General features: G+C 44.3%; 1 protein-coding gene across 2 annotated transcripts in view; it reads left to right on the top strand.

Moving 5' to 3' along the window:
- Positions 1 to 22661, top strand: part of SORCS3 (sortilin related VPS10 domain containing receptor 3) — a 498174-nt gene that overhangs the window by 312469 nt on the left and 163044 nt on the right. For both annotated transcript variants that reach the window (XM_006135388.4, XM_075935518.2), the window contains exon 5: positions 13449 to 13522. In XM_006135388.4, the coding sequence (XP_006135450.3) occupies positions 13449 to 13522 (74 nt within the window). The remainder of the gene's footprint in view (positions 1 to 13448; positions 13523 to 22661) is intronic.

The raw sequence follows: 22661 nt of genomic DNA, 5'->3' as shown, positions 1-22661 counted from the left end.
AAACTCGTTCTTGCCTTACTTTGCTGCCATCATCAGGAAATGTATGAGAGAAATATCTGACTTTTTTTCACTTTTTGCTCTGTAGACCTTGTCATGATCCTACTATGAATATCCAGCATCCAGCAGTCTCCAGATGCTGGAGAAGGTAAAGGGTTTGGTACTTTCTGTAAAATGGAGTATGAGATGGGATGCGCATATCCATCTCTGTGAAGTGGAGCACTGCTATTATCCCGTTTATCGATGAGGAACCAAGCCACGAGAGAGGCCAAGTGAGTTGCTCAAGATCACATGGAAAAACCTCCTACTAAAGCAAGGACTTGAACCTGGCTCTCTTGAGATCCGTGCTAATGCCCTAATCCTGAAACTACATAGGAACTATGAGAAAAGGATTTCTTGGGATCTGGAATTGATGGCAAGTTAGCAGTCAAGTCTGTGGCTGAGGAACTGCAGAAAACAGAAACGCCAGTTGGCTTTTAGCTCAAGCAGTTGAGGTGCTTATACTAAGCTCCAGAGGTCTCAGGTTCAAATCCGTCCGGTGGTGGTTACACCACTTCCTGAGAAACGATCTTTCTCCTTGGCAGGGGATGGGATAGACATTATGCTATAACCGCATGGTAGAAATCAAAGGGTGCGTCTACACTGCACCCTTAGCTCGAAATAAGATACACAATTTGTGTCATGCAAATTACATATCTTATTTCGATTCTTTTTCAAAATAGGCTATTTAGAAATTTGGTGCATCCACACAGCACCAAATTTTGAAATAACACACTGTTTCGAGACATGCCTTATCCCTAATGCAACGAGGTTTACAGGGTGCCGAAATAACGCATCCGCAATATTTCGCCATAGTGGACACATTCAAAAGATGTGGGGTAGCTATTTCGGGATACCTTTGGTATCCCGAAATAGCCTTGCAGTGTAGACGTACCCTAAAGGATGGAAAAAGAAACCCAGTTAGTTCATTACATCCATCCACCTACTAGAGGACAGTTATTTCCTGCACTATATTCTGCTGTGTTTTACCCAGTTCTAAACATCTTGACAAATGGAGACTTTAATAGAGTTTTTCTATGCTGTTTTATTATGAAAAAAAAAATCACACTGCTTTTGCCGTGGCTAGAACATGGAGTTTCCATCTACCAATGCGGAGAATAGATTTTTAAGACTACAAAATGCTTCTGTTGCAGCATGCAGCAGCTACCTCTACCTTCTGTAAAAGCTCTTCTGTCGTCTATTGAGCCATTTTCACTACAATTTGAATGTATCATGCAATGCTCCTGCTCCCACTCCTCCCGGACACAAAAGTGTTTGTGGGGTTTTGGTCTTTTTTTTTGTTTAATCCTCATTAAAGCTGGGTTGGTCTAGGCCCTCCAGGGACGTTCCTGACAGCGTGTTAGTGGACAGCCTCAGTCCCTCTACTTTCTTAATTTCATCCTTTTAGCTATTAACACAGAAACAGGGTGAAACTTTTGCACATTTGCAAGGCGAGGCAAGGGAAATGTTGACCTAGATTCTTCATCAGAATTTGAAACGTTGGCTGAAAACCAAAGCAATCACCCCAAACCCCTCAATTTTGTTTCCCTCCCCCACTCCAGTTCTGGCTAAAGGGAATTAGTTTGTTTTTGCTATATTTCACTTTGCCCCCCACCCCCACGGTTGATGCAGCTATTAGGGGGAAGGGATTACAGTGGAAAACAAGTATGTTCACGTCCCTCGTTTCCCTAGAATTTCAGTGTTTGTATGTTTAAATGAGACATTAGGCTATCAAGAGGTGGAATGCCACCCTGCTAACAGCCACTGAATTATTATGTAGACTTGTCTCAGAGGGATAGCCTGTAACTTTAAAAACAAGTGGCGGCTTAGAGACTAACAAACAGATATAGATAGATATAGATATATACAAACCCCATTTCCTCTGCTCATCTGTTTTCCATTGCTGTCTCACATCCTAATTTGTAGGAAGATTAAGTGTAGTTATATTAATTCAGATGGAATGTATGCGCTACAGGTGTTAACATAATCTTGCCACAGTCCAGCATTAAACACACATAAGCAAGGTTTGGGATCTGGTATACAGAGTTCTTAAAATGCTGAGCACCATGGTGAACGCACGATAAAAGTCATATCAAAGGTTAGGAAAGTATTGATTGAAACACACTCAAGGAAAAGAGTCAAAGCGAGATAAAGAACATTGAGACTGATATTGATTGTGCAAAACAAGTGCAATCAAAACCTATCAAAGTCCCTTTTTGGATACAGTGAATATTATATTATAACCGTTTCATTGACTAATAGAAGTTGTTATGGGTTTCACAGAGGTAGTCGTGTGAGTCTGTTTCAGCAAAAATAACAAGGAGTCCAGTGGCACTTTAAAGATTAACAATTTATGAGGATATTAGAGCATAAGATTTTGTGAGCTACAGCTCAGTTCCTCAGATGAGAAAGAAAGAAAGAAAGAAAGAAAGAAAGAAAGAAAGAAAGAAAGAAAGAAAGAAAGAAAGAAAGAAAGAAATGGCAGTGTGACATCAGTGTTAAATAAATCAAAATGGATGTGATTTATCTCCAACAGTGATGAGAAGGTGAGAGTACCTGAATGGGAAATTCCCTTTTGTAATGTGAGAACCACCTTGGTTCAGGGTGTCAAATTTGCATATGAGTTCCAGCTCAGCAGTTTCTCTTTCCAGTCTCTTTTTGATGTTTTTCTGTCTGAGAATGGCAATTTGCAAAACCGAAACTATGTCCAGGAAGATTGAAGTGCTTCCCCGCTGGCTTTTGGATGTTGCTGTTCTTAATGTCTGATGTGTGTCCATTTATTCTTTTGTATAGAGTCTGGTTTGTTCACTGTGCATGGCAGAGGGGCATTGTTGGCACGTGATGAAGTATATTACATTAGTAGATGTGCACGTGAATGAGCCTGTAATGGTATACCTGATGCAGTAGGTCCTGGGGTGATGTCACAAAGGTTAGATTCTGGTGTTCAGTTCTGAATTGGGAATGACAAATCAGACAGAGAAGAGAAGATAGTAAAGAGGAGGGAAATTCAGGCTCTGCTGAATCGCTTGGGATACAGGGTGCCTGGTTAGTCCCAGATAGATCCTTTGTGCATTTGAGTCAGCTCTGGTCCCTGGCTCACCTCACTGATCCAGAGACATCGTCTAGTTGGTCTGGTCAGGGTTGCTCTCCTTTACTGGTTCTTCTGAGGCTAGCCAAAGCTAGATGGGCCTGGTGCTGGGTCGTACAGTTTATTTCAGGACCAGGTGGAGAGCTGAGAGAGAACTGAGGAAAATCAGCGAAGCAGAAAGAAGCAAGCGAGAGAGAGGAACACTGAGCAGGGTTTCTCAGTTATTGTGTTGGGTCCCTGGGATGGTTAAGTGGAGAATCAAGGTCTGGTGTCATAGCAAGAATCCCTCTCTTGCACTCACAGTGCAGGTAAACTTTTTCTTTGATTTTCAAAACCTCTTTTTAAGGGCCCCAAAAAGCAATGGGTGCAATAATCCATCCTCTTGTTATTTTGTCTGTTAATTAGCCTAATTTCTAACATATCCATGTTGGTTCCCTTGCTCTCTGATCCTTTATTCCTCTTGTTTCCTGGTCATAATCTTAACAAGACGAGTACCATCAAATGCTTTCTGCTAAAATTAATGACCGTATATACTTGATTTTTGGGGGTAAAAAGTGACGCAGTAATGAGGAGGGGTTGGCTTATGAACAGATCGTTGTGGCTTCCCAAGGGGTTTTTAACTTGGCGGAGTCAGCAACCTTCAGTTCCCAGCCCAACGGGCAAGCTGCTGGTGCACCGGGACGTTTTATAAACTAGGGTGTCTGCAGGCACGGAGCCCTTCAACTCCCATTGTTCACTGTTTCCAGCCAATGGGAGCTGTGGGAAGCGGCGCGGGCCAAGAGATGTGCTGGCTGCCACTTTTCACCGCTCCCGTTGGCCAGAAACGGCAAATCACAGACACTGGGAGCTGCAAGCCCCCATGCCTGCAGACACTTCAGGTAAACAAAACATCCTGACGTGCCAGCGGTTTATGCGGATGAGCTGGAATTGGAGGTTTGCAAGCTGCTGCTATAGAGTGGGCTTATGAACGGGTCATTTCATAGTTTTACAATTTTCTTTTAACTTGGAGGGGTCGGCTTATTCACAAACGGGCTTATGATCGAGTATATCTGGTTATATACGGTAAGGCCCTGGAGGTTTTTCGCCTTCCTCTGTAGCATGGGGCATGGATCACTTGCTGGAGGATTCTCTGCATCTTGGGGTCAAACCATTTGAGGACTTCAATATCTGAGATATAGGTGAGAGGATTATTCTAGGAGTGGGTGGGTGAGATTCTGTGGCCTGCATTGTGATCATAATGGTCCCTTCTGACCTTAAAGTCTACGAGTCTGTGAGTCTGAGTCTTTTTGTTTCTCCCCATATCTCGTCTTAAACAATTTTATATAACAAGCCATTGTGACAAGTCATGACCCTTTACCCGCTTTGTCACCAGTTGGACTAACAACTAACATAGGTCATCTAGGCCTCTTTTATTAAAACGTGGTCCAAAATGTGTGACACCATCTCAGGATCACGATACCAATGGTAACCCAATGTGGCATAATTGCTTTGACAGAGGAGAGTCCAAAATGTGGTGTCCCTCGTGCTACCCCAAACCAAAAATGAAGCTGGAGAACTCATCTTCAAGGGACACAGAGAATCGTCATTTGCACTAGGGATGATGCCAGTAGCATAAGGTTCAAAAACAGTATCATCAAATCCAGACAGTGCCAGTCTTTCCTCTTCTATCTTTATCCCCAGGTTCCATTGCTCTCTGCCTTTAGTGCCGATGTTGTAAATTGTAATTGTAAAATCTACTCCTTCTAGAAGGAACCTACTGGACTGATGTGAACTCAGCTTTCTGCAGTCAGCTAATCATATTTACATCCAGTGGGAAGCCTAATTATGTGTATAATACATAAATTATTACTTTAAGTGCACATACTCCTGCTGTTCTTGCTTGCTTTAGTCGAGATTGGGCTTCTCCAGATCTGATTGTGCTCCAAGGTTGGCAGGTGGTCAGAATACTTCTGAATGGAGTCTTTCCAGATGTTTGTACCGGCCACTTTATCACCTGGTTTCCTGGTATGGTAAGGACATCTGAGTATATTTGGAACTGTGCTTTTCCCTATGTGTTTAAAGTTTTGGACTCTGATTTCTCCCTTGTGTTTGGGCAAAACTGCCAACATAACCATAGCTATCTTTATTCCAGCATCCTATGTCACGAATATAATGCTGCAAACTCCATTCCTATCCCCTCTCTGCATGGCATTTCCAAGGCACTGCGGACTTATCCAAGTGACTGTTAATGTACCACAAATACTTACCTAGGTAGAATTGTTACAGGATGTGTAAATTGACACTGGTTGAGAAGGCAGCCGGCTGAGGGGACACATTGTCTGACACAGAACGTTTGACATGTGTAACCCGGAAGCATGAAAACACTGATAAGAGAGAGTCAAGTCTGCTCTCCAGCCTTAGCTGAGAGCCAATTGGCTTTTAGCTCTTTCTGTACAGGCACATGGCGTTAGCCTCCGAGGTCCCAGGATCTGCTGACAACCTGGCTACCTCGGCATTACAAGTAAGGGCTCCTCTGGGATGAATGGCTGAGAGGTCTCTTATGCTCGGGATGTGTTTTCTCAGCTGAGGGAAGTATGGCATTCCATCTGCCGATGAGCCGGATCCATCAGTGTTACACATGGAATGCTGGGAACTGTGCCACGCTGGGTTGCTGTGCTGTTTATGACCTGCAACACCAGACAGCAGGGGCCGGTGTGACATGTGCAGGGTCGGAACTTCTGCGTGTGAAGTGTTGCCCTGCGATGCGTGACTAGACTGTGAGTTGAGAGGCATTTTTTTTAACATTCAACTCCCATGTTAGGCCCCTGAAGGAAAGCGTTTGTGTTTTCCAAAGTATACTCAGTGCCCTTCAGCTCCTGTTGTTTTCCAAAGGATCTTCTGAGTGCTCTGGAAAAGGTGCCCCAGTGTTGGCTGTTTGGTGCTGAGTAGGTTTGTATGTAAAATCTGGGCCTTAGATCACATGATTGGGATTCCAGATTCCTGCCTTCAGTTTCCGGGTTGACACTGTGGGTATTGGTCAAGTCACTGAGTCTCTCTGAGCCCTTGGGTCAGGTGAGTCAACTCCAGTATGTAAAACTGGGCGAATGATACTGCCCTGCCTCACGATGATCCCAGTTCAGAGAACTGGTTAGACAAGTGCTCAAGTCCATCCTGCTCAACCAAGCATTTGAAATTCATCTCGGGCTTAAGTGCTTTTTTGGATGGAGTTGATAGGAGGTGGGTGCTTGAATAGCTTTGAGCATCTGTCATGCTTTGAGTTTTAATCTTTGATGGAGAAATGACCCGAGCTCTGTGGAGGAAAGGAAAGGTGTGAGTGCCAACTATCAGAAGTTGTTAAAAGGATGTGGGAGAATTCATATAGGTTTCATGTGCACCAGACAGACCTGATTCTCTTTCCTCACCCTGTACACAACCTCAGGGCAAATTAATGGCTATTGTAAGCTATTATAGCTGACTCATAATTTATCATCCCTTCTAAAGTGCTTCTGTGATCTCCCAAAGCAAGGGGAACAGAAGAGAAAGGCCTGCCTGGTTTTTTTAATGCTTGCGAACACCTTTATTTTGTTGTGTTTTATTCAGTAATTCAACATTAACCTTTATTTTTGCATCAATAAATAATGGCACACAAGCTGTGAGGCAGCAAAGTGGGCTAAAGAGACCTTAAAGTGACTGGCTGTGTCTCTTCCACTACTAGACAATGCCTAGTCTCAACGCTTCACACTTGGTTAACATTCATGACGGACCCTAAACCTACAGAGATAAATAAATAAACCCCAGATCCCCAAATGAGTGGCATCCTTCTTTACTCTGATCAGAACCTGCCTAAAGGCTACACATGCAATTGAATTCCTCTACCATCCGTCAAGTGGAGGTCTGATTCAAAGGAAGAAAATAATACCCAGAGGCTGGTGTCTGGCTCTTGGCTCCATAGACAGAAGGAAGCGCTATGAATGAGTCACTGTACGGCAGAGGAGTCGTTCAAATGAGAGGTGCTTATTGCCTTTTGAGGGGCCCGCCTCCAGGCTGGGGTGGACCTGCAAAAGAAAAGAGGTGCTTGTGGGCAAAAAGGACACAATAGACTCCAAGGAAATCAGTACATTTGCCAAACCTCTGTCCCAAAAGGGTGTGGCATGAGACTCAGCCAGCGAATTAGAACCCCAGCAAGAAGATCCGGCTCGATTACAACGGGTTCAAGAGTTAAACAACAACCTGGCTTTTGGCTCCGTTTGCAACCCTTTTGATACCGATAATCAAGAGATGGGTGGGGTAGCCGAGCATGACCAATCAAATGCCCATCAGCTCAACAGCTGAGTTGAATGCCCCATTGAATTAAACCGGGAAGCTTCACACTAATGCAGACAGAAGTGCGGGACTAGGCTAGACTCGCCATGAGGTCTGTGCTCCAGGGTTGCATGGTCTATTATTGGTAAGAGGATGCCCTCCGAGAAGGTAATTTAACACAAGATTAATGCTGCCTTCACAAGCCTGTGGTGGAATTTTCTGAACATTTCTTTTCATAACCCATTGACTTGTTAAAAAAAAAATTCCTGAGACAGGTTGAACCTCTCTCAGGACCTGACCGGTGCAGAACCAGAGAATTTGCTGAACCACCGGAGGTCAATATTGTCTAGCAGCATTACCAATACTTCCACTGCTTGATGGGCTCTTCAAAGATATGTAGGGGTAAATTAAAGCTACATAGCAGTGCAGAACACTGAGGCTGTGTCTACACTGGCATCCCTTCCGGAAAAGGGATGCTAATGTAGCACGTTGGAATAGGCAAATCCGCGGGGGAAAAGGCTTTATTTTCCGGAGAATAACGTCTAGACTGGCGCTTTTCTCCGGCTTTCCCCCAAGCCGGAAAAAAGCGGCAGCCATGTTAATGCAAATGCTGCGGGGGATATTTAAATCCCCCGCGGATTTGCCTATTCCAACGTGCTACATTAGCATCCCTTTTCTGGAAGGGATGCCAGTGTAGACGTAGCCTGAGAGCCAGAACTGGTGGCTGTAAAAAAAAACGTTATGGGTCCATGGGAAACTTGGCCACACCCATGATAAGTGGACATCTGTCTAACTAATATCATGCCGGAGTATAGATGTTGCCGGATCAGAGAGTGTCACACTAGAGAGGTTCAGTCTGTACTTTAATGTGCGTCTCTTAAGAGTTCTGTTTTGGATTAGACGTTTTTCTTATGGCTTTTTCTGGAGGAGAGTGGTGAAGGGTGACCAGCAAAAGGCTTAGAGATTCAGTTTAGATGAGATTGTGAGAGACCAGATGAGTATCCTGTTTTCCCTCTGTATACACTGAATGAGTTTTTAGGCTAGAAAAGGACCACTGTGACCAGCTAGCCTGACCGTAGGCCAGAGAGTTTCACTCAGTAATTGCAGCCCAATGACATGGGGCTAAACTGAAGTAAATAAGAACATAAGAACGGCCGTACTGGGTCAGACCAAAGGTCCATCTAGCCCAGTAGCCTGTCTGCCGACAGTGGCCAGCACCAGGTGCCCCAGAGGGATGGACCGAAGACAATGATCAAGCAATTTGTCTCCTGCCATCCTTCTCCAGTCTCTGACAAACAGAGGCCAGGGACACCATTTCTATCCCGTGGCTAATAGCCTTTTATGGACCTAACCTCCATGAAATTATCTAGCTTCTCTTTAAACTCTATTATAGTCTTTTACATCCATTCATGATGTAAAGGTTTCCTCAGTGCTGGTACCTACTTGTTCCCATCTTGTTTACTGGTGGCTGAAATTGCTCAAGTACACTTCCCACTGGCAGAAACACTGAGGACCAGATTCTGCCTTTCTTACTCACCGTGAGTAAATCAATGGGGCAATTCCTGGAGTATGCTACTAAGGTGTCAAGGCTGTTCCCCATTCTGGCACTTGGAGAGCAGAGGCTGGAGGCCCACAGAAGACTTTAAAAATAGCTTTCTTCTATAGGCTTCTGCTTAAAAACTCCCCAGGGTCACAGATTCCCTGACCTTGGGTGGTACACTCAGGGGCGGCCTGTGAGCATAGGCAGACTTGGAAGTCACCTAGGGTGCCGCCGGCTCGGGGCGCCTCATGATGACGTCACGGCCATTGATGACTGTGAAGGCAGGGGCGCTGATCGTGCCTTCTGCCTGGGGCGCTAGCTGCCGCAGCTGGCCTCGGGCTGCTGCTCGATACACTGCCACCACCCAAATGCAAAAATCCCTTTTGAGAACCCAGGAAGACACACTAGAGAACCTCTTCCTGTGGGATACCCCAAGCTCTTTTACCCTCCTTCAGGACCGAGCTTGAAAACATAGTGTAATTTCTAATAGCAGCCATCTCAGTCTCAGCCATGTGCACACAGACTCTCCTGCTTTGTAGGACACCGGAATCAGATCACAGCCTTAAAAAAGGTGATTTTATTAAAGCAAAAAAGACATACTTGGTAAAGCATACTTTGTTGCCACGTGTTAGAGCAACTAAGAAAACAGGTTAAAACACAGAAGATTGCTTTCCTGGAATTCAGCTTCAGTTACATGATACCAAAGGGGGAGAGAGGGGAACGGTAACGGGGAGGGATGTGTACAAACCAGAAATAAAAAAAGATAACCCGATCACGTCTAACTACACAGTCCCTATCTACGCACAATCTTGGGGTATGTCTACACTACCCCGCTAGTTCGAACTAGGGTAATGTATGCATACCACACTTGCTAATGAAGCCCGGGATTTGAATTTCCCGGGCTTCATTAGCATAAGCGGGGAGCCGCCATTTTTAAATCCCCGCTGCTTCGAACCCCGTGTAGCGCGGCTACACGGGGCTCGAACCAGGTAGTTCGGACTAGGGTCCTATTCCGAACTACCGGTACTCCTCGTGAAACGAGGTGTACCGGTAGTTCGGAATAGGCACCCTAGTCCGAACTACCTAGTTCGAGCCCCGTGTAGCCGCGCTACACGGGGTTCGAAGCAGCGGGGATTTAAAAATGGCGGCTCCCCGCTTATGCTAATGAAGCCCGGGAAATTCAAATCCCGGGCTTCATTAGCAAGTGCGGTATGCATACATTACCCTCCTAGTTCGAACTAGCGGGGTAGTGTAGACATACCCTTGTACCCACATTCTGCCCTTTGTAGACATGAATACTGCTTCTGGACATTCCATGTCCGGCTTCCAAGATTCATTCCATCTTTCCCCTGATTTTCTCCCCCCAAGCCACAGAAAGAACTGCAGCAGGCACATCACTGCTTTCAGTTCAAATCTCACACATTCTTGCCATTGGCTCCCTGCCAACCCCCTCCCTGCCATCACACAAGGGAATACCTGAAATGGGCCTGAACCCTGTACAAACTGACTTGTTGAGGAAATATTAGCATGCAGTCCATCTACCTGTCACCTGGGGCACCAGAACATAGTGGTCAAGGGGGCCGTGGGCTTCCCACATTTTACCAGCCACAAGGTTGAGTGATAGGGGATGAAGGGGCAGAGAGGAGTTAGGGGGTGCAAGGTTTGGGGGGAGGGTGAAAAGGCAGCATGTGAGGAAGGCCTCGAGGGAATGGACAGTTTGAGGGCAGAAGCTTGTGGAGAAGGAGCAGAGTGTGGGTGGGACCTGGCGGGAAGGGTTAATGAAAAGGCTCAGCTTTTCCTGGAGTATGCTACTAAGGTGTCAAGGCTGTTCCCGTATGTACCAGCTCCTACCTGCCCTCCCCGGTGCTTCTGCCTCTGAGAGAGGCATAGGAGGGGAGGGGAAGAGGCAGTTTTGAGGGAGCCAGCACGCATAGGGCAACAAAAGGAGAGGAGCCCGTGTAGTCATCATTAGGATTAACTATCAGTTAATTGTGTAAAAGACTAACTGGTGTGCAGGCAGGCGCATCAGGGAAAAAGTAACACAGGGGCAGAGCCCAATTCAGACGCTAATATCCCACCCCGCTCTTTTAGGAATCTTCTGCCACTCCTGCATATTTATCTTCTCAATCATACATAACACTACATATCAGCAATTCCAACCTCTGCATCATTGAGATGCAATTCCTTCCACTGCAAACCTGGACCTGCCTGCAGTCCACAAACTCCATTACACAAAAACAGAAGTCAAACACACAGTCTTGCCTCCAACCATATAATTTTCCCATTAAAGAGCTACAATTTTGTGATTACCAACATGTAGTTTATCTCTGTAACATCTCCCTCTTCCGCCTGTCAGACAGTTCACTAATACTTCTCATCTGTGCATGCATTCTCTATAATCAAAGTTCATCTTTATTGTGTGCTAGTCAAACAGAATGTATTATTTTCTCTCTGTTCAAAACAGTCTGCTATTTTGTTCTTGTCGCCTCTACACTAAAGCTAGTAGATATTTCGTAAAATCAGAGGTATTTGCTACAAACCTGATTATTTTAAAGCTGGAGTAAAGCTTGCCTGTAAGTTTTGTAATGTACGTTTTTTGTTATGTAAGTTTTAAGTAATTGGATGGTGGGTAGTTGTAGACTGGTATAAAAAGGGAATAAATGGTGATGGTGGGTAGGATATTTATAAAATTAGCCTACATCTGACATTTAATCTAGATGGAAACTCTGGATTTATTACAATCCAGCCATCTATTAGCTAGAGGGAACCAAAGAAATATTCCACTGCAAGTTGAAATTTAAAAGGTAGCCATTTTTAGCTGCTTCTAGTAGCTAAGCTACTGAATAAATTGACTTCTAGCTTGTCTGAAGATGTTGGCCTTGCCCTGAGAGTTGTAAATTAGGAGCTACTACACATTGTATTTCCCACCGAAGGAAAGGATTCAATTCCTATTGTAAATGGCACTTACACGGTGACTTATTGTTGCTTCCTAGGCCTCTATCGTACCATTATCTAATCTAAACTATTTTAATCTAATTTAATTATAGGAATTGATATGTAATCAATTGCCATAGCATCCCAGACTGTATAAAAAGCATATTGCTCCTTATAAAAATAAATGGAATTGATGCCTTCCTAACCTGACCCTTATGAGTAAAGAAAATCCAACTAGAAATCTTTAAAGTATAGGAGTTTTGGGGTGTGATTTCAGATGCTTTCTGTAGACTGGAAACACAATGGAAACTGCCTGGATATTGATTAGATATTGCACCACAAGTGAGTGTGTTGACAGAGGTATGTAAAGAGGGTGTTGGTAGGATCTAAGGGGAAGAAAGTTAACAGTGGTTTTGAACCTCAAGTTAAAATTTGAGAGGAGGATATAGTCTCTACCAATGTGGTTAATAGACTCATACAGATTAAGAGACCACAGTTAATCATCTGCTCTAGTTCTCTGCACTGAAGCAGGACTAAGTATTAGCTAGGCCATCCCTGGCTAACCTGTTTTTAGAAACCTCCACAAAGTACAGCTGTCCCAGGTAATTTGTTCCAGTGCTTACCTACCCTTACAGTCAGGACATTTTACCCTAACTTACATCTCTGCTCCTGCAATTTAAGCCCATTGCTTCTTGTCCTGTCCTCAGCAGTTAAGGGGAACAATTTATCACACGCCTCTTTATAACAATCTTTTGTGCACTTGAAGACTGTTATCATGTCTCTCATCGGTGGTCTTTTCTCCAGACTACACAAACACATTTTTGTTTTTTTGTTTTTCAATTCTTTCCTGGTAGATCAGGTTTTCTAAACTGCCAATCATTTCTGAGGCTCGCTAATTTGTCCACTTTCCTGAAGTGTGGTGCCCAGAACAGGACACAGTACTTACTGGTGCTCTGTAGACTGGAAGAATCATTTTGTGTCTTGCTGTGGAAGAATCATTTTGTGTCTTGCTTACAACACTACTCTCAGTACATCCCCGGAATAATGTCCTCTTTTGTTTGCAAGTGTTTTGTTTGCAATATTGTTGACTCATATTTAATTTGTGATCCATTGTAAACCCCAGATCCTTTTCCACAGCACTCCCTATTTAATGATGTAGCCCTGCCATGTCTGCCGATGGGGGAAGGCAGGAGGGATGACAAAGGATGCTGTTGCCCTAGGGCCCAGTGATTCAAAGGGGGCTTTGGCTGTCACTGCCTCTACAGAACCTGTGACAGTGGGCGGAGGTTGGGGCCCCTTTAAATCGCCGCTGGAATGCTGCTCTGTGCAACTCGGAGTACTGGGGGAAGTGCCACAGTCCGAGCCGTGCTGAGGGCTGGCTTCCTGCCCCTGCCCCTTCTGCCTGAGGCACCGTCCCCATACACATCCCTTTCCCTGAGCTCTGCTCTGTTAATCTAGCTCCCCTGCGACCTCCAGGAGCTCAGAAAAGATTTAAATTCCTATCAGGGCAATGATCACGCTCCTTTTCCTTCTATTTATACTCTTGTTCATTGTCTTTTGGTCTTTCAGCTGTACAGCTCTATGGATTTTGGAAGACGCTGGCAGCTAATGCATGAGCGAATCACACCGAACAGGTTTTACTGGTGAGTGGTCCCCTCAATCGCCTTTTGTGTTGTGCAGCTTGTGTGTGTGTGTAACATCCGGAATAAGGCCCTGAGGGTCCCAGGATCTGGAATGATTACAGTACTGCCAAACCCAAGTGTTCAGAATTTATTAGGGTGGTCCCCAACATCCTGAGATTGACTTAGGAGTTTCTTTAAAAAGGTTTGGAGTTTTTAATGTCCTCTGATGCCTTTGCACAGTGGAAGGGACGTGTTCTCAAGCCTTTCAAGCCGCAACTTTGAGGGTTAGAAATGTAAAGAAAATAAGAGTGCTGGGAGTCTCACATACTCCCTTGACTCCAGGAGCTGGTGCTTTAAGAACAACATACCAAATCTAGTGAAACTTGTGATTACTGCTGTTGTTGATTCTTTCCATTACGTTGTGGCCCAGGAGACTGGGGCAGGGGCTTTTAAACAGAATCAGTGTGCTATTTAACGAGCATGCTAGGGTTTTTTTGTTTTTGTTTTACATGTTAAAATGTATTTTTATCATCAGATACCTGGGGAAAAAGGGTTCGCCTCCTTCACAAAGAGAAAGTTGTGGTACTGAGTCTCACAGTCCAGGTTGGTTGACTGGCTCCCACGGCTCATGCTGCAGGATTAAAAATATCAGTGAAGACGTGTTGGAGCTTGGACTCTGAGGCTACGTCTACACTACAGGATTTTAACACCGGAAACCCCTTGCGCCAAAACAGCTCAACTAGATTATGCAAATGAAGCGCGACAAAATGCTAATCAGTGCTTCATGTGCATACTGTCTACGGCAAGCCAGCAGTGTAGATAAAGCCTCAGTGCTGTGGGTTTTCTTTGCAGTGTAGACAAACCCAAAGTGGCTCAGGAGCTGATGCTGAGGGGGAAACAATTTTAAAAGCTCTTATGTGAGCTAGTAGCTGAAGTCCCCATTTCTAAGGAGAGTTATGTGCTTCAGAACCTGAGTCTCGTTGAGAACCAATGGGATTTCAGCTGCTCGTGTGCCAAAGGGGGAGATTTTCCGAGGTATTTAGCTATCCAGAGATGGAGATAGGTGTCTGTTGGGAATTTCAAAAGAAGCTAGGTGGTTTAGGTGCTGAACTCCCAGTGGGATTAGCTGGGTAGGGTTTTAAAGGGCTTTAGGTGCTTGAAGCTGTAGATGTGCATTGAGGTGCTTTTGAAAAGCCCACTGAGGATGTATCAGTGTTTTAGATGCCTAAATACTATCTGGCCTTATGTCACTTTTGAAAATGAAAATTTGGCTCCTAAATCACATAGGCCTGCTTGAAAAATGCCCTTTTTTCTCAAAGTTACTTGTCTTGTTTTGGTGGTAGATTGGGTTCCCTAAATGTTGTTTTCTCCTCTAACTCCCCCGAGTCAAGCATTTTTGTCAATGGACAATTAAGCTGATGGCCGTTTTTTGGAACTGATCTGGGGAAAAGACAGGGCCCAGGATCAAAGGAAGAAGCCCTTTTGATTTAATGTAATTATTCCTGGTTGAAAACATTTCCTTGGCTCCATTGATTTATCTTTCCTTCACCCTACCTCAGTTTACCTTCCCAGAAGTCTCTATCTTAGCCACTCCATCTCCTCCACTCCTGCTCTGTTCTGTTGATGTTTATGTGACCTACCAGCCAGTGTATGCAGTACAGTCCTGAGAATGTGACTCTTACAGCTCCCAAGTGTACAGGGTAATTTTTAAATTTAAAATCAAGGGGCTTAGGCTTTTAGCTCTGGGCTTACTGGTTCACTCCCTATTGTTGGTCTAGAGAGTAGATACCTCTTGGTTACAGTCAGTGAGGAAAATATTTCAATAACAAAAGGTGGTTGAGAACAATTATTTTTCTCTGGAAAATATTTCAGAAAATGAAAAAAATATTTTTGCTAAAATTTTTCACGAAAGAGTCTACTTTTTTGTTGGAACACCAAACATTGAACTTAATCAGCAAAAAGGCAAAACATCTTTGGGTTTTTGTTTCTTTGTTTTTGCAAACAAAAGTCAAAGTTTTCTGTGGGAATAAAATATCTCCCATGAAGATTTTCATTTTTGTGAAAAACCCATTTTTTGTCCAAAAACAGTGGAGAGGGATAATTTTTGATCTACCCTATCAGTAACACGTTGGTTAGATTTTGCTTTTTATTTTTTTAGTCATTCAGTTTGAAAGCCTGCCAAATGGAAACAACTTTGAACTTTGAAAAACATTTCACTAAAAAAAAATCTTAATTTTTAACCATCTTTAAAAATACCGTCTGTAATAGGGTCTACTGGCCTTTTACAGCATGGTCTTGTTCATCTCAGAAGAAGGGGATTGTGGGACTTGTAGTCCAGAAGGATCATGGGAGTTGGAGACTGACAAAAAATGCTGGGGTGGGGAGCGTTTTTATATATTCTCCCTTCCTTTGGTGCAGACAATGTAAGAGGGAACAAGGTTTGCTTTTTGCTTGGTTCTATGTTGGAGGAAGTTGTGGGATGTCCCTCATCAAAGGAGAACCCATAACAGAAGTTAAATCAGTGCTGTACTATGTGTATAATTAAAGAGGACTAAGAACATCGACTACCCTAGTTAGTGGCAGCACTATATACAAAGGTGACAACCTTACTGGAGCAATAAAAGGGACCTAACTCAAACACATGAGCAGGATGGAGTTGCCATTTCAGATGTCGCCTCTTTTTTGAGGGAGGCAGAGGTTCATTGGTTCCTGGAAAATGTGTCAAGAAAGCTTTATTCCACATAGAGGCAGCAGAATCCCAAAGATGATAAACTTTCCAAGAGAACAAATTAGGTTGTTCGCACTATGAGCAAGATTTGAACCACCTTATCGTAATACCAGGGTCAGGGATTTTGAAACCTGCAGTTCTTTTTTATTATGCTGCAAGCTGTGATTGTTGTTCAGCGCCTGTAAGCTGTGTGTGGGAAAGAGCGAAAAAATAAAAGGCGCACACTGAAACTTTGGGAGCTCGCAGATTTTTTTTATTACTACATGGAGTGTGTCGAACGAATATATAGGATCTTTTACATTTCAGAGCGACATAAGCTGCTGCTCTTTGGGTTCCACCATTATGTAAAAAGCTAAGTCATCAGACTATGTTACTGAAACGTTCAGGAGGCATGAAGTAAGAGCAACAAAGGGCTTGTCTCCACCATAGGTTGGATCAACGCTGCAGCGATCGACCCACCAGCAGTCGATTTATCACTTCTGTTTAGACATGACATAGCAACCTCCAAGCACTCTTCCATCGACTTCAGTAGTCCACCAGGACTAGAAGAGTATGCGGAGTTGACAGGAGAGCATCAGCTGCTGATCTTACTGCATGGAAGACACCGCGGTCAGTCGGTCTAAATACGTCAACATCAGCTGCACTATTCACGTAGCTGAAGTTGCGTATCTTAGATCAACGCGGGGGGAGGGGCGTAGTGTAGACTAGGCCAAAGAGTTGCCTTTGTTGGTCTTTAGAGGCAGTTGCAAATGTGGGTGCCTCCAAATTAGGGGGCTGGAGCGCATGACCTATGAGAAGAGGCTGAGGGATTTGGGTTTGTTTAGTCTGCAGAAGAGAAAAGTGAGGGGGGATTTGATAGCAGCTTTCAGTTTCCTGAAAGGAGGTTTCAAAGAGGATGGAGAGAGGCTGTTCTCAGTAGTGACAGATGGCAGAACAAGGAGCAATGGTCTCAAGTTACAGTGGGAGCAGTCTAATTTGGATATTAGGAAAAACTATTTCCCTAGGAGGGTAGGGAAGCACTGGGCTGGGTTCCCTAGGGAGGAGGTGGAATCTCCATCCTTAGAGGTTTGTAAGTCTCAGCTTGACAAAGCCCTGGCTGGGTTGATTTAATTGGGGGTTGGTCCTGCCTTGGGCAGGGGGCTGGACTCGATGGCCTCCTGAGGCCTCTTCCAGCTCTAGGATTCTATGATTCTCAATCGGTTATTAACTGGTTTGAACAGGCCCCTTACGGCAGAGGGAAAAATCTCCACCTGACGTGAGGGCCGTTGAAGTCCTCCGAAGCAGCTTTGTCAAAATACCACTTGCCGTGTTAGCAGCTCTTACTGCTGCCCCAAGCCACCGCTCATTTGCAATGCTATAACCATCTGCTGTTCTACCGACACAGCCAGGTTTCATCTTTCTTCCCTTTACTGTGTGATGTCCTCCCAAATAATTACCCCATCCAGGGCCCGGCGGTTTCCATAGTGATAGATTTTAAGGCCAGACGGGACTATTTTGATGATCTGAATTGGCTTGCAGCATAAGGCAAGCCATAGAACATCACAAGCCCATGGGTTGGGGGCTGAGCTCAGGTCTGGGCTATTGAGCGTTCTACAGGAGTAGATTATGATGCTCTTTCTTTATGTAGTAGCAATTTCTCAAACATGTGGTCTCTTTGAATTGAAGTAGAATGCCATGGGAAAGAAGGTGGCTCTCAGCATGTGGCTCTCCAAATGTGGCCGCCCTATGTCGTCATGGCTTTAAAGTCATTAGGATCTCAGGATACTACAGGGCTAAATATGGGAGCTGGTACCAATGGGAAGCGATTTTCCCATATTCCATTGTGACCCTATCCCCAGAGCAGCCCAAGGTAATTGCCTTTCAATCTGCCTCATTTTTAGGCAATGAGAGAATATCTGAGTTCAGTTTTCATGGCTCCTCCTGAGCCCCAGCTAAATTGAATTCCTGGTAACTAAGGGTATGTCTATACTGCATCCCTCTGTCGGCATAGGGATGCAGATTAGGCAGGTCGACATTGAAAATGAGGCAGGGATTTAAATATCTCATGCCTAATTTGCATAAAAATGGCCACCACGTTCTGCCGACTCAGCACTTTGTCAGCAAAACGCGGCAGTCTAGAGGGGGATCTGTCGAGAAGGAAAGCCTTTTTCGACAGATCCTGTAAACCTCCTTGCAGGAGGGATAAGGGATCTGTCGAAAAAGGCTTTCTATCTCAACAGATCCCCCTCTAGACTGCTGCTTTTTGCAGACAAAGTGCTGAGTTGGCAAAACTCAGCGGCTATTTCTATGCAAATTAGGCACGGGATATTTAAATCCCTGCCTCATTTGCAATGTCAACCTGCCTAATCTGCATCCCTATGCCGACAGAGGGATGCAGTATAGACATACCCTAAGGCACCTGCCATTACTGGTGGAGTTATACAAGAAAACAATCCCACATGTTTTGTATTCTGCAAAATATGAGGAAAATAGTTTCTTCTGTAAAACATGTGGTTGATACAGTACTAAGTAATCCCACCCCTTTTCAGCTCAGCATTTGAAGTCAATGGGACTTAAATCTATGCTTAAAATTGACTACTTAATTGGGGCTAAAAGATGGAGAGGCCAGATTGTCCCATGGTTGTCCAATAATTTAGGACTTGAGAGATCTGGCTTCAGGGCTACACATGGCCACAGCCTTCCCATGTGACTCCGGGCAAACCACTTAGCCACTCTGTGCCTCAGTTTCCCATTTGCACAGTGGGGTCACAAGCATTGCCTTGACTCTCTGGGGGTTTGTGTTATAAAAATACATTAAAGGTTGTGTGGACATAGTGGAACATTAGAGAGACTTAAATCAATGGTAAAAGGGTTAATAGAAGTGTGGGTAATAAATTCGTTCATCACATTAGTGCTTAAGTCTCAAAGGGTGCACCTGCACTGCACTCGTAGGTCGAAATCGCAACGATCTAATTTGAGCGACGATCTAATTACAAGCATGCCGGATTACAAGGATTACAAGGACGCCGATCGAGGATTACAAGGACGCTGGAATATTGCACCCGTTATTTTGAAATCTATTTTAAAATAACGGGCACATTTAAAGACATGTAATTGCTATTTCAGGATACTTTTGGTATCCCAAAATAGTGCTGCTGTCTAGATATAGCCTAAAATAGGGACTTCCTTAAGGCAATCTGCATTTACTGTCTGGTCAGCTGAACCGCTGTACATATTGGTTTCCCATCCACCCATCTCTGGAGGGCCTGCACACAGCAATACATTCTGGCTGTGTCTATACTGGCCACATATTCTGGAAAATCAGTCGCTTTTCTGGAATAACTTGCCAGCTGTCTACACTGGCCCTTTGAATTTCCGGAAAAGCACTGACGATCTACTGTAAAATTGTCAGTGTTTTTCCGGAAAAACTGTGCTGCTCCCATTCAGGCAAAAGTCCTTTTCCGGAAAACTGTTCCGGAAAAGGGCCAGTGTAGACTGCACCGTAGTGTTTTCCACAAAAAAGCCCCGATCGCGAAAATGACTATTGGGGCTTTTTTGCGGAAAAGCGCGTCTACATTGGCACGGACGCTTTTCCAGAAAAAGTGCTTTTCCGGAAAAGCATCCTGCCAATGTAAACGCACTTTTTCCAGAAATACTTATAACGGAAAAGTGTTCCGTTTTAAGTATTTCCGGAAAAGGGTGCCAGTGTAGACGTAGCCTCTCTGTGTGGAAGGCACAGGTGCTACTTCTGACAGATTTTCTCAGTATTGCCCCAGAATTTGCTTCATGGACTCATTTGATTCTGCCACTATCCACCTTAGGGAAGAGCGAGGAATAGGCTGTAAATGGAGATCTCCCCCATAAGCCCTTTAACCTGTCATATTTAGTCCTTTGCCAGCCTCCCTCTGTTCTGTGATGTTAAGAGATGCCATCAGTTTGGGGAAAAACTGTCAAAGAACAGTCAGGAAAGGCTCCGGAGGGGACTGGGTTTAGCCTGTGCAGCATTTCCGATGGACACAGGGAGATTTAAATCACTGAGAAGGTCAGTCCCTGGAATGAGCCCAGTCTGTAAAGGACACTGAAGTATACACTAATTATGAAGGAGCTGAATGGAAAATGCCAGCAGGGAAGTAGAGGGGACGGTCGGGGAGAGGAGGAAAATAGGACGGGCTTCTCTCTTCGAAGAGCAACGTTTCGGCTCTCGTTTTTGCTTTTTTTTGTAACCAGCAGTAGGGGAAACGATCTTGAATTTATAACAAATAGTGCTAAATGTGCCAGCTGCTTTGCTCATTCCATCACCCTCCGATTTTACTTTCTCTTCTCTCTGTGGCACTGAAACAAAGCTCTCACCACCTTGGAGTTTTGTGTTTGGCACTCGCATGCCCTTCCCCGCGGTCATTTTAAACTCCACAGCCTCTGCCACTTGGGCTAACGGAAAATCCCTGGTCATTGTAGGGTCTGTGACACACAGTTGAGCCGTTCTGATCCCATCCAGCAGAGGACAATAGTGCACAAAGACACAGGCCAGCTCATTGTGGTGTGAACATGGCCTTTAGGATGAGAAAACGTGAACTGTGGTGGGCCAGAGACCGTGCCAAGGTACCTGAGACTAGGGATTCATGGATGTTAGAGACAAATACCCAAGAGTTTGGAGGCTTGTGTTACAGGCTCATGAAAACTGGCTTTCTTGTGAGATTTTCAGTCCTTGTTTTGCTTGCAGTTAGACAGAAACTGTGGTAGGGGCAGGCAGACCTTCTCACTATATTCCTCCATCAGGAAGGTGCTAGCTAATGGTACATCTACATTGCAACACTATTTCGAAATAACTAGCGCTATTCCAAAATAATTTAGTCCGTGTCTCCACAGCAGGCAGTTATTTTGAAATAGTGTCAAAATACTGTCAAGCTGGAGGACTTCTTACTCCGACTCCTGTAACCCTCATTGTATGAGGAGTAAGGGAAATCAGAGGAAGAGCGCTCTACTTTGAAATAAGTGCTGTGGAGACGCTCCCTATTTCCAAATAAGCTATTTCAAAGTAAGCTACGCAACTGATGTAGCTCAATTTGCGTAGCTTATTTTGAGTTAAGTCCTGAAGTGTAGCTACACCGTACATTGTATGAAAGAGGAAGATATTTTGGGTGAGGAGGGGAAAATTACCCGGATGCTTCTGAAAGCTAAGATCTGGGATTGGATCTAGAAATAGGCAAATGTTGGTGATTATTTCTCTCTATAATGGCCAATAGGGCATGGGAATGCCCCAGCTCCAATGACGACTGCCCTGGGACTTTGCCCTATTGGACATAAGTAAAGTAAGGTGAGCTTTATATAGCATATCTCATACGTTAGCCAGCCAGCCACCAACTGATCTTTTAATGATTGTGTGTCTCTTGATCGCTAACTACCAGATGGTATCATTATATGGTGCTGGGAAAACATCACTTGAGTTTTTACAGCCAATTCTAGCGTTAAGAAAACATAGTTTTATAAATGTCAATTGACTATTAAATACTCCCGCATTAGAAATGTCGGAGTTAAAATAATTTTGTCCTTGTGCTGCACAATAAAAGGAATAATTGCATCCCTGCCTTTATGTGTAGTACGGCTGCGTTTCCATCACAGGACACGGGCTATCGTAAACCTGAGGTGCTGGGTTCAAGCCACCAGAGTGCTAATGTGGATTTTTTAGCTTCAGTTGTCCATAGTGTTGGTGAAGGTGAGTCTGGGTTTGGGGAGTTATTTTTATTCTACTGGCATGTATTGCAAGGTTTCCTTAACAGCATTTGGGATGGACAAGGCATACTTAATCCTGCTTCAGTGGGGAGGGGAGGGGGGGGGGTGGATTAGACAACCTCTTGAGGTCCCTTCTAGTCCTGTATTTCTACATTCCTGTGATTCCTTCTAAGGACACAGGAATGAATTAAACTTCACAGAGCTACTCTGATAATAAAACCTATCTTTAGAATTATCTGCTCCATCTTAAAGGTGGAGAAACTGAAACACTCAGAGGCTGTCCTTCAGAGCTTATTTGACTTGGTGTTGCAAGTACTTAGTGTCTGCGAGAATCTGTTCCTAACAGAGTTGCCCCAAAAAAGGAGTAAGCCAGTGGCAGAGTTGGGAATCAAACTGACTCCTAATTCTTTTGCTCTGCCGTGATGATGCCTAGTTTCTAGTGTCTGCCGTATACAGTAGAGACAGTATAGCCCAGGACTACTCAACTACCCCCATGGGTGGGAGCCAAAACCAACCAACCAAACAAACAAAACAGACACTATAATGGTCTTCTGTTGATATGTGGTTTAATAGTTAAATTCCTGGTCTGTCATTGCTCATTAAAAGTACTGTCGTATGGGTGGAAATCAGGTAAATATTGCATTTTATTAATATCAGCAGAACTGACTTAAATGGGGCCTGTGTGTTGTGTAGTCTTGCCTTAATCTTTGTATTCATGCCTGT

This window comes from Pelodiscus sinensis, chromosome 8, assembly GCF_052426305.1.
Source record: "Pelodiscus sinensis isolate ZL-2025 chromosome 8, ASM5242630v1, whole genome shotgun sequence".
In the NCBI taxonomy this organism is placed as follows: domain Eukaryota; kingdom Metazoa; phylum Chordata; order Testudines; family Trionychidae; genus Pelodiscus; species Pelodiscus sinensis.
Note: the sequence above shows the minus strand (reverse complement) of the source record. Positions and strands in the feature narration are given on the sequence as shown.